This window comes from Chiloscyllium plagiosum, unplaced genomic scaffold (genome assembly GCF_037043375.1).
Source record: "Chiloscyllium plagiosum isolate Xiang-an unplaced genomic scaffold, Cpla_swu_hap1 HiC_scaffold_16, whole genome shotgun sequence".
In the NCBI taxonomy this organism is placed as follows: domain Eukaryota; kingdom Metazoa; phylum Chordata; class Chondrichthyes; order Orectolobiformes; family Hemiscylliidae; genus Chiloscyllium; species Chiloscyllium plagiosum.
The window spans coordinates 21412686-21424647 of NW_028270154.1; the positions used below are offsets into that span (position 1 = coordinate 21412686).

Consider the following 11962-nt stretch of genomic DNA (forward strand, 5'->3'; position numbering starts at 1 on the left):
AGTTCCCGGAACACACCGCGCAACGTCCATCCCCTCTAACCTTCCCCGGCTCACCTCTTCCTGTTCGTAAGTTCCCTCTGCCCCACAAACCAGCGACAAACTCGCCGGTAAAGTCCTCTTTATTTACAAATACAGTAATTTGAATGGTTACTGGATATTTATTATCAGCTTTGGTGTGCTTGTTCTGGGAGGGAGAGAGTGTGTGGGGGTGTCTGTGTCTAGATTTTGTGACAGTGTCGTAAAACCGTCCATTTCTGCAAAGGGAAGTGACTCTGTGCTGCACGAGGAGCCTGAGAGAGTCTCAAATATAAAGTGAAAGAAGGATTTGTGGCTGCTCTGTGCAGCTCAAATCAATTCAAGGATGGGATGTTGACCAGATGATGAAGTTAACTTGATACAATTTCAATAGTACCAATGTGTTAATATTATACAAGGTAAGGCCTTAAAAATACCTGATTGAGGGACACAGTTATGAGGGGCACAGCTGGGCAGAAGCCTTATCTGCTTAAAGGGATCAAGATCCAGGGTTATACTATTAAGGGACGGAACAGGAACTTTAGAAGGGGGCAAAAAAAATTTAGAGGGTATCTGGAACTCACTTCCTAAAAGTGTGGTAGAAATCACACTAGTTAAGACACTTCAGAAGGATTTAGATGATCACATGAAACACCACACCTGGGTTTTGGTGATTTGATGGACAATGGTGTTCGAGTTGATCAATGCTGGTGACTGTGGTGGGTATGATGGGCCAAAGAGGCTCTTTTGGTTATCTTAAAAACTCATGTGACTATAAGTACTGCTTGGGATTCTGGGCCAGAATTTTCTCCTGGGTTAGCATAGTCACTCAGTGGTTAGCACTACTGCCTCAGACCCAGGTTTGAATCTAGCCTTGGATGACTATCTGTTTGGAGTTCTCCCGTATCTGTATGGTTTCCTCCCATAGTCCAGAGGTACATGTCAAAAGATTAGGTGAGGTAGAATCATTTTCAAACCCTTCTTCCACTCCACCTGGTGTCTTTGTTTTTGTCTCTTCTCAGCATACTACATATTTTGTTCTGAGTGGGGTAGCAAGTGTACATGTTGTGCAAGACAAGGGCTGGAGTTTTACGTCCAAAAATGGCTGGACATGGAGGAAGGTGAGATGAAAATGAGCACCAGGAGCTAATTATCCTCTCAACAAAGAGCATGATGGTAGAGGTATCACAGGGATGAAGTCATAGTGATACTATTAACTAAAACGTACCTAAAGAAGGCAGCAAGGTTACAAGATACACGTAGCCGTTAGTACCGAGGTGCCATTTATTCTGTAAAGCTGGCATCATGAAGACATAAAAGAAAAGTTTCAGACATTATTGTGAGTGCAGCTAAGCATATCTAAGACACCAGCTAAGCATATCTAAGACACCAGCTGGCATTGGGAGCATAATTCTGAGCTATTGGGACAATGAAGAACAACATCTTCAGCAGCATAGGTGAGGGCAGAGAAGAGGGGCAGGAAGATGAGAGATCATATCCTCAGCTTAGTGTACTGGTGAAGACTGGGCTGCCAAGATACATTAGAGAACCAGAGCCACAGAAAACTCTGCATATCCAAAAGATGCCTACCCCTCCAACCCTTGCCCTCATTTTGGGAACTCCGACCACAATGCTGTGTTTCTTCTCCCGGCTGACAGGCAAAAGCTCAAGGAGGAGAACCCCTCAGGGATACAGGTCCAGTGCTGGTTGGAGAAGGCAGAGAATCAACTCCGGTGCTGTCTGGAATCAGCTGATTGGAACATGTTCAAACAGTCCGCAGGTACCTTGGACGAGTATGCCACCACCGTCACAGTTTTTATCAGCAAGTGTGTAGAGGACTACATACTGAGGAAGTCAGTCCGGGTGTTCCCCTGCAGGCAATCCTGGATGAATCAGGACATACACAACCTACTAAAAACCAGGTGTGAGGCCTTCAGATCAGAAGACCCATTCAACTATAAGGAATTCAAGTATGACCTTCACAGATCCATTAAGATAGCCAAGGACCAGACAGACACCCGGCGACTATGGCAATGACTGAATGACATCACAGGTTCTAAAAAGAAACTGTGCAATATAATCGATGATGAAACATCCCTCCCAGATCATCTTAATGCCTGCTATGCTCGCTTTGAGCAGGATTTTGGCGGAGAGGTAACACCTATTCCAAAAGTCACTGCATCAGAGGTCAGATCAATTTTCCTTCGTACGAATCCAAGGAAAGCAATGGGACCAGGTGGAGTACCAGGCAGTGCACTCAGAGCAAACGCAAATCAATTGGCGGAGGTCTTCTCGGACATCTTCAACCTCTCCCTGCAGCAGGCCACTGTCTCTGCCTATTTCAAGAGGACCAACATCATCCCTATGCCTATGCAGCCATGTCTCAATGACTACCGCCCAGTGGTCCTAACTTCAGTGGTCATGAAGTGCTTTGAAAAGCTGGCAATAGCATTAATTAACTCCAGCCTCCCACTACCCTCGACCCACTCCAATGTGCCTCTCGGACCAACAGAACCATGTCAAATGCCATATCATTTGCCCTTCACTCCTCTCTAGGACATCTTGAACCAAGTAGAGCTACATAAGTATCCTACTCATTGACGATAGTTCAGTGTTCAACACTGTTATCCCCTCGAGACTGATTATGAAACTTAGTGATCTCAGACTAAACCCCACTCTCTGCAACTGGAACCTCAGTGTCCTGACCCACAGGCCCCAATCACTGAAGGCTGGGGACAATATTTCGTTCTCACTAACACTCAACAATGGAGCCCCCCGCCCCCCATGGGGTGCATATTCAGCCTCCTACTCTATTCACTGTATACCCATGACTGGGTCACCAAATACCAGACTATTGCCATTTACAAGTCTGCTGATGACATCCCCGTAGTTGGTCGAATCTCAAATGGTGACAAAACAGACTACAGACGGGAGGTGAAAGACCTGGAAAAATGTGCACTGAGAACAACCAAGCTCCCAAGGAACTTATTATTGACTTTCGTTGGGATGTTACTCACAGCACAGAAGTGGAACGAGTGTAGAGTGCTAAGCACCTGGGAGTGATCGTCAACAACAAGATTTCTTGGACTCTTCATGTGGACATACTGGTTACAAAGGCCCAACAATGTCTCTTCTTCCTCAGGCAGCTGAGAAAATTTAGCATGACGGTGAATACCCTTGCCAAGTTTTATAGGTGCATCATTGAGTGTGTTCTGTCTGGATGTATCACTACCTGCTGTGGCAACTGTACCATTCAAGATCAGAGACGATTGCAGAGAGTGGTGAACTCAGCCCAGACAATCACAAAGGCCAACCTCCCATCTGTAGAATCCATCTACCAGCCCCGCTGTCAAGGATGGGCCACCAGCATTATCAAAGGCCCATTCCACCCTGGCAATGCTTTTCTACAACTCTACCATTGGGAGAAGGTACAGAAGCCTGAATATATGCACCAGCTGGTTTCGAAACAGTTACTACCCTACTGTTGTTAGAATACTGAATGGACTCACAAACTCTTAACATTCGCCTGTACTTGCATTTTTGTTTTGCTGCTCTTACCTATTGTTTACTATCTATGCTACTTAACTCTGTGATCTGCCTGTCTTTCTCACAAGACAAAGCTTTTCACTGTGTCTCTGTACATGTGACAATAAATTCAATTCAGTTCAATTCAATTCAGATTGTCACTGAGTTTCATACACGTATTGCCGATCAGCTAACATCTCAGCCACTAGCTGTCAAATTTACTGTGCTGTTTAATGACTTTGCCACTCACTTCTTCTAAGAATTATCTGCGGACATTTGTGGGGGATTGCTAGCAACAGCACATCTTGCAGGTCACTGATATCTTCATTCACCTTCAAACAGATGGGGTCCTCATAGGTGCAAAAGGCTGGGTATCCATCACTGAATTCTCCAAAGTACAGGATGTCATAGATTTCATGCATGTAGCCACCAAACAGCCAAATAACTGGTCAGTAAGCCTTATCAACTAAATCAACTAATCAGTTTCCATTCCACCAATGTGTAACTGGTTTGGGATAACAACAAGAGCTGCATTTTCTACTTCTCTGTTTGATATCTGCCTCTCTGTTTCCTGCATCTCCTCGTTCAATGACTGCCTCAGCAATGGCTACCCCGGTGTCTTTTCAATCTATTCCACTTTTCACGTCAATCCCGTACCCATGAATTGGATGTCCGACATGCCTCAGCTAAGGAGTAGACTGCATCCACAGAAACCACGAGCTGTGACTACTACTTGCTTCCACTCTTCCCATCCGTGACTGGGGGCAGGATGGGGACCTGGAACTTGTCTTGATGCTTTACCAATTTATATGGAAAAGTTGAAACTTTATTGCTGGAACAGCACAGCAGGTCAGGCAGCATCCAGGGAACAGGAGATTCGACGTTTCGGGCACAGGCCCTTCTTCAGGAAAGACCTCCCAAGATATAGAACAGGTTGGATAGGCAAGAGGATTTTTTCCCATTCGTCATTGTTGTTTATATGTATCATGGTTGAATCTTATTTCCTGCAGCAAATAACTAGTTGAGGAATGGCTCTCGAGTGTAACAAAATAATATCCAGTACGATCTTCATTTCTGTGCTAAAAACTGATAAAGGAACAGTTCCCATATTATAAATATGTTTAATGTTGAATAATAATGAATAATGGATGTAGGATTGTTCGCTGAGCTGGAAGGTTCATTTTCAGATGTTTCATCACCATACTAGGTAACATAATCAGTGAGCCTCTGGGTGAAGCACTGGCGGTATGGCCCGCTTTCTATTTAAATGTTTAGGTTTCTTTGGGTTGGTGATATCATTTCCTGTGATTATGTCATTTCCGGTTTTTTTTAAGGTGGTGGTAAGTGGGATCCAAGTCAATGTGTTTGTTGACAAAGTTCCAGTTGGAATGCCATTCTTCTAGGAATTCTCGTGCCTCTGCTTGGCTTGTCCTAGAAGGGAAGTGTTGGCCGAGTCAAAGTGGTGTCCTTCCCTATCTGAATGTAAGGATACTAGTGAGAGTGGGTCGTGTATTTTTGTGGTGAGTTTTCTGCCTGTTTGTGCAATGTAATGTTTGTTCCAGTTCTTGCAAGGTATTTTGTGAATGACATTAGTTTTGCTTGTTGTCTGTATGGGGTCTTTAAAGTTCATTAGCTGCTGTATTAGTGGGTCTGTGGGCTACTATGATGCCAAGGGGTCTTTGTAGTCTGGCAGTCATTTCCGAGATGTCTTTGATTTAGGGGAGAGTGATTAGGGTTTCTGGACGTGTTTTGTCTGCTTGTTTGAGTTTGTTGCTGAGAAATCGGCGGACTATGTTCATTGGGTACCCATTCCTCTTGAATACATCGTATCAGTGATTTTCCTCTGCTCTTCGTAGTTCCTCTGTGCTGCAGTGTGTGGTGGCTTGTTGAAATAATATTCTGATACAGCTTTGTTTGTGGGTGTTGGGAATGATTGCTTCTGTAGTTCAGTATTTGGTCCATATGTGGTGGTTTCCTGTAGACACTGGTTTGAAGTTCCCCATTGACTGTTCGCTCTACTGTGACTAGGAATGGCAGTTTGTTGTTGTTTTCCTCCTCTTTAGTGAATTTTATGCTAATAAGAGTATTTTATATTGACAAAATACCTTGCAAAAACTGTAACAAACACTACATTGTACAAACAGGCAGAAAACTAGCCAGTAGGATACACGAACATCAACTAGCCACAAAAAGACATGATCCACTCTCACTAATATCCTTACATACAGATGAGGAAGGACACCACTTCGACTGGGACAAAGCATCCATCCTAGGACAAGCCAGAGACATACACGAGAATTCTTAAAAGCATGGAATTTCAACGAGAACTCTATCGGCAACGCATTGACTTGGATCCCATTTGCCATCCCCTCAGTAAAAGAACAGGAAATGACATCACCACAGGAAATGATGTCACTAACCCAAGGAAACCTGGACACACAAATAGAAAGCGGGCCATACCATCAATGCTTCATCCCAAGGCTCACTGATTATATTACCTAGTATGGTGACGAAACATCTGAAAACAAACCTTCCAATCAGCAAGCAAACCTACATCCAGAACCTCAACCTTAGCTACAAATCTTCCAAAACTTGCTAATAATGAATAATTTCAATAAATATAAGGAAATAGCCATTCTAAAGTTACATAACCAGGATTAGTTGGTTTCTGCAAAATTTTCTGGTTACCTTACTTTAACATTTGTCATTGTTCAATATAATTTTATCCTTGTTTGTAATGTGATTTTTTCACTTATTTAGCCATGTCAGTTCATTTTGATGAAAGAAGTGGGACTGTTCGTTGCAAGACCCCATGGGGTGAATGGTATCAGACCATGGAAGAAATTTTCATTGATGTCCATGTTCCAGTTGGAACATCTGCAAAAGAAATCAGATGTAGCCTGGGGAGTAAAGATATAGCATTGTCTGTTAAGGGGCAAGAGATATTGAAGGTAAAGATCCCTTGTCTGTCATGTTTCTTCCGTTTCAAATCTAACTTAGATGATGCACTTGATCAAACGAATATAGTTGTATACTTGGTTTAAAGAAGTTTATCTTCATTATTCTGATAACAGATCTGTCATCACAGCTTCCAGCCACACACATGAGGTAAAATTACCTGAGACGCATTGAATTGACAACTGGATATTCGAATAGGACAAGCCTATCAAAACGTTAAAGGAAATTTTTCTAGCTTTTCTGTGGAGGTTCTGAGATGCATGCTATGTATTTTCAAATCTTCTCTTCTATTACAATACTATATTTAAACAAAGCATGGAAGTTGACTGTTGATCACTATTAACAGGTATATTCTGTCTGGCAACACCTGTACCAATTGGAGTCCACTTGCCAGCCTTCTCTTATGCAATATAAATGTTGATCTCTTCTTTTAATTGGTATTCTTTAATTGGTGGCACAGTGGCTCAGTGGTTAACACTGCTGCCTCACAGCACCAGGGTCCCAGATTCGATTCCAGCCTCGGACGACTGTCTGTGTGGAGTTTGCACATTCTCCCCGTGTCTGCGTGGGTTTCCTCCGGGTGGTCCGGTTTCCTCCTCCAGTCCAAAGATATGCAGGTCCAGGTGAATTGGCCATATAGGAGAAAGTGAGGACTGCAGATGCTGGAGTATCAGAGTTGAAAAATGTGGTGCTGGAAAAACACAGCAGGCCAGGCAGCATCCGAGGAGCAGGAGAATTGACATTTCGGGCATAAGCCCTTCTTCAGGAATGAGGCTGGTGTGCCAAGCGGGCTGAGATAAAAAGTAGGGGGGAGGGAATTTGGGGGAGGGACTGGGAATACGATAGGTGGAAGGAGGTGAGGGTGATAGGCCGGAGAGGGGGTGGGGGCGGAGAGGTCGGGAAGAAGATTACAAGTCAAGAGGGCAGTGCTGAGTCCGAGGGTTGGGACTGAGATAAGGTGGGGAGAAAGGAAATGAGGAAGCTGGAGAAATCTACATTCATCCCGTGTGGTTGGAGGGTTCCTAGGTGGAAGATGAGGCACTCTTCCTCCAGGCGTCGTGTGGCCAGGATCTGGCGATGGAGGAGGCCAAGGACCTGCACGTTATTGGCAGAGTGGGAGGGGGAGTTAAAGTGTTCAGCCACGGGGCAGTTGGGTTGGTTGGTGCGGGTGTCCCAGAGGTGTTCCTGAAACGTTCCGCAAGTAGGCGGCCTGTCTCCCCAATGTAGAGGAGACCACATCGGGTGCAGCGGATACAGTAAATGATGTTTGTGGAGGCGCAGGTGAATTTGCGACGGATTTAGAAGGATCCATTGGGGCCTTGGAGGGAGTTGAGGGGGGAGGTGTGGGTGCAAGTTTTGCACCTTGCGGTTGCAGGGGAAGGTGCCGGGAGTGGAGGTTGGGTTGGTGGGGGGTGTGGACCTGACGAGGGAGTCGCGGAGGGAGTGGTCTCTCCTGAATGCTGATAGAGGTAGAGAGGGAAATATATCCCTGGTGGTGGGGTCTGTCTGGAGGTGGCGGAAATGACAGAGGATGATACGATGTATCCAGAGGTTGGTGGGGTGGAAGGTGAGGATCAGTGGGGTGGAAGGTGAAGACCAGTGGGGTTCTGTCCTGGTGGCGATTGGACGGGCTGGAATCAAGGGCGGAGGTGCGGGAAGTGGAGGAAATGCGGTGGAGAGCATTTCCGACCACGTCAGAGGGAAAATTGCAGTCTTTGAAGAAGGAGGCCATTTGAGTTGTTCAGTAGTGGAATTGGTCCTCCTGGGAGCAGGTGAATTGGCCATGTTAAGTTGCCCATAGTGTTAGGTGCATTCGTGAGAGGGAAATGGGTCGGGGTGGGTTACTCTTTGGATGGTTGGTGTGGACTTGTTGGGCCGAAGGGCCTGTTTCCACACTATGTAGGGAATCTAATAATTCTCGTGAATGAGTGCAAGATGAAAAAGTTCAACAAATGTTTTTCTTTAGGCAAATATCAGAAAATTATTTTTTTCACCTCATTTCATGTTGTGAAGGAATATTTGCTCATGAAAGTTTGCATTGGAATTCCAGCATGGATCTGAGCTCTGATCTGTTTTAGACCTGTGGTAATTGTGCAAGCTAGCATTTGAATATGATGAGTTATATTGGTTAGACATGCACTGAGAAATCCAGAAATACCTTAAAGAACTGTTAGTTTGAATAAACATACAAGATACTGTATTTGCATGCAAACTGTTTTGAGAACAATTCTAATAGCAGGTGAAGGAAGAAGTAAATTGCAATTACAGAATATTTCATGTTCGTTGTATGCCACAAAATGTTTCATGGGCTGCTTTTTGTTTTTTTTAAAAGAAGTGTACCACTGAAAAGTGGCACCAGTAACAATGATGGAATCTCCCAATGTTGCACTGAAGTGCTGGATTGTTTTCAAGCCCTAAACTGGGCCTTTAACTCTCAAATTTTTGTGTCAAGTAGAATTGGAGACATGGGCGAACATAATATTCCATATGAAGTTAAAGACAAAGAACCTAGGGAGTTGAATTTTGACTATTGTGCAGTCGTCGAAATTGTTACTGGCAAATGTCGCTTAATTTTCAGGGGAAGCTCTTCGATTCTACTGTATCTGATGAAGGAACGTGGACTCTAGGTAGGCAACAATCTTAAATTAAAATGCTTCCCTCACAATCCATATACCTTACTTTTCTATTTTTAAATGTTCCATTATAAGAATGTGTGCTATTTCTAAGCTCTCTTTTCAGACCGAAACATTTGGGCAACTAAAAAGTGTATATTTTCATCTCTTATTTTTTTCCGTCTCTAACAAGACTTTGCTTTTTGGCAGAGGATAAGAAACAGATCAGTATTGTGCTAAGGAAAAGTAACCGCGAAGCTGGGAACTGCTGGTCCTCATTGCTGGAAGGGCAATATCATGCTGACCCCCTGCTGCAAGATGAAATGCAGAAGAAACTTACACTAGAGAGGTTCCAAAGGGAGGTGAGTAATAGAACCATATAAAATAAAGAACACTTGTTGGTTAATGTCAGCAAATTGAGAGTAGATCTGTTCTAAGATCTGAAAAAAATATGATAAGATGTAAAGCAAATATGTTAGCAACCCAGTCCAGAAATTACGCAAACTTCTGATGACAAAAAGCTAATTTTCCCTCGAAGTAGCTATGAGTATATGTAGCTCAATATCAGACAAACTTTTGTAATTTGTTTTATATAACATTACAGCGCAGTACAGGCCCTTCGGCCCTCAATGTTGCGCCGACCAGTCATACCAATTTGAAGTCCATCTCGCCTAAACTATTCCATGCACTTTTATTTCTCTATTCACGCCCAGCATTACTGTCAATGCCCTTGAAGTCTGTGCAGGATGACTTAGTTTTTCTACAAGTCTACTGATGAGTGGTAATCTTCCTTTTTGTGGGTGTAAGGTGCACACTTTGAGTTGTCAGCATTGTAGCTTGACTGCAATGCTCTTGGGAGTTAATGAGCTGGTAATAGTGATAACACTCAAAGTAAAGAATGACCACTTGAGTGAAATACCAGAAACCATTATCTTATTTCCCTTTTATCATCTTCGGTGTATCATCTTAAATTTTGTGCTGTTCTCTCAGGAAATAAAGCAATGTTCTGTTGATTTTGAATTTAGAAGAATGAGATGACTTTATTGAAACATACAAGATTCTTAGAGAACTTTTGACCAGATAGATAAAATGGCTGTTTTCCTATTGTGAGAGAGCCTAGGACCAGCGACCATAATCCCAGAAGAAAGGTTTGCCCATTTAAGGCTGAGATGAATAGGAGTTTCGTCTCTGCGGTTAGTGAATTTGGGGAAATCTTTGCTGAAGAGGGCTGTTAGAGCTGGATCATTAAGTGTATTGAAGGCTGAGATAGATTTTCAATCTGTAAGGAATCGAGGACTTTGAGGAACAGGCAGTAAAATGGAGTTAAGGATGATCATGTTGGCCATGATCTCATTGAATGGCAGGGCAGATTCGATGGGCTGAAAGGCCTACTTCTGCTCTTGCATCAAAGACATTGATATAAATTACTTGATAACCTTGTCTAGCCAGATAGAGTGTAAAGGTGAAAGAGGAGAGAAGTTACAGTTGCCTTAACATTACAGGAAAAAAAATCAAGACCATGGGCAAGGTCAAACTGAGACTCGGCAGAAGATTCTGGGGCAGCCACGTTTGTGTTAGTGATTAGCACTATTGCCTCCACCGTTCAATTCCATCCTTGGGCGATCGTCTGTGTGGAGTTTGCACATTCTCCCTGTGTCTACGTGAATTTCCTCCAGGTGCTCCAGTTTCCTCCCACAGTCCAAAGATGTGCAGGTCAGGTGGATTGGCCATGCGAAACTGCCCATAGTATCCAGGGATGTGCAGTCTAGGTGGGCTTAGCCATGGGAAATGCTTGGTTACAGGGCTAATTTGGGTCTGGGTTGGATGCTATTTGGAGAATCTATGTGTACTCAATGAGCCAAATGGCCCCACACTGTAGGGATTGTATGAAATGTTTTAATCTTGCTAGAAATTCTTTGGCATGCTAAGCCTTGTGACAAATTAATGGGATTCTGGACATCACATAGTAAACCACGAGGATTGTTTTCATTTGAATAATCATTAAACATTTGGAAACTTCATCACTGTAATGGATTATGCTTTCTTCCTGCACAGCATCCTGGCTTTGACTTTAGTGGGGCTGACATTTCTGGAAACTATGGCGGTGGAGGTCCAGATTTCTCAAATTTGGGAAAGTGAAGACAATTCAAAGACAAAATTGTTCCTGTAGAGTAATACTGGACTTTGAGAGGAAAGGTACAGAAGACAAGCTGTTGGAAATGCCTCTGCAGAACTCTGAAGCAAAACTTGCTGTGAAAATAAGGATGAATTTGCAAAGCACACCGTTATTAGTTGTAAACAACCCAGGAATTTGTGTTTTTGAGGGAAAAAAGAATACTGTTGTGTTGTGAATGATTGCAAATTGCAGAATGATTTGAAATGCACCACTATTGGCCTTGCAAAACAGATCTTGTTGCTACTGTCCCTCTGAATTTCAAGGAATACCTGGGTTTACATTGTGAATACAATGAAACGAGTCAGTCAAAGTTCGGACAGCTATTGGATATTGTAAGTATGCTTTAAATGGAGTGATTAATAGTCTTGACATGCCACTCAACCTTGGAAACTCAGAAAGAGAACAATTAAAATTGGAATCTCTCGAGGCTTTCAAATGTCTCTTGCTTTTCCTTTGTGTTCTCACTCTCAATTTAATCTTTATTACTTTTCTATTTTGTTTTCTGCATTTAATTTGACTCAATTTCACATTATTCTCTAACAATCCTGATTTATTTTCTCTTCATTAGAATAGTAATGATCTAATAGAAATGTCCTTTTTTTATAAAGTGGTCTAATAGCAAAAACAAAAATTCCCTCTTATAAAAAGGAAACCTAAATTAATTCTTAATATTATG

The 11962-nt window shown here is 43.0% G+C and overlaps 1 protein-coding gene across 2 annotated transcripts; it reads left to right on the forward strand.

Moving 5' to 3' along the window:
* The first annotated feature begins 33 nt into the window (after positions 1-33).
* On the forward strand, positions 34-11715 carry nudcd2 (NudC domain containing 2). Of its 2 annotated transcripts, none has more exons than XM_043703258.2 (5): positions 34-107; positions 6301-6491; positions 9077-9125; positions 9321-9472; positions 11166-11715. In XM_043703258.2, the coding sequence occupies exons 2-5, from the start codon at positions 6303-6305 to the stop codon at positions 11247-11249; spliced, it is 474 nt and encodes a 157-aa protein (XP_043559193.1). In that variant the 5' UTR covers positions 34-107; positions 6301-6302; the 3' UTR covers positions 11250-11715. The 2 variants fall into 2 exon arrangements, with proteins under 2 accessions (XP_043559193.1, XP_043559191.1); XM_043703256.2 differs by lacking the exon at positions 34-107 and adding an exon at positions 263-434.
* The last annotated feature ends 247 nt before the right edge of the window (positions 11716-11962 follow it).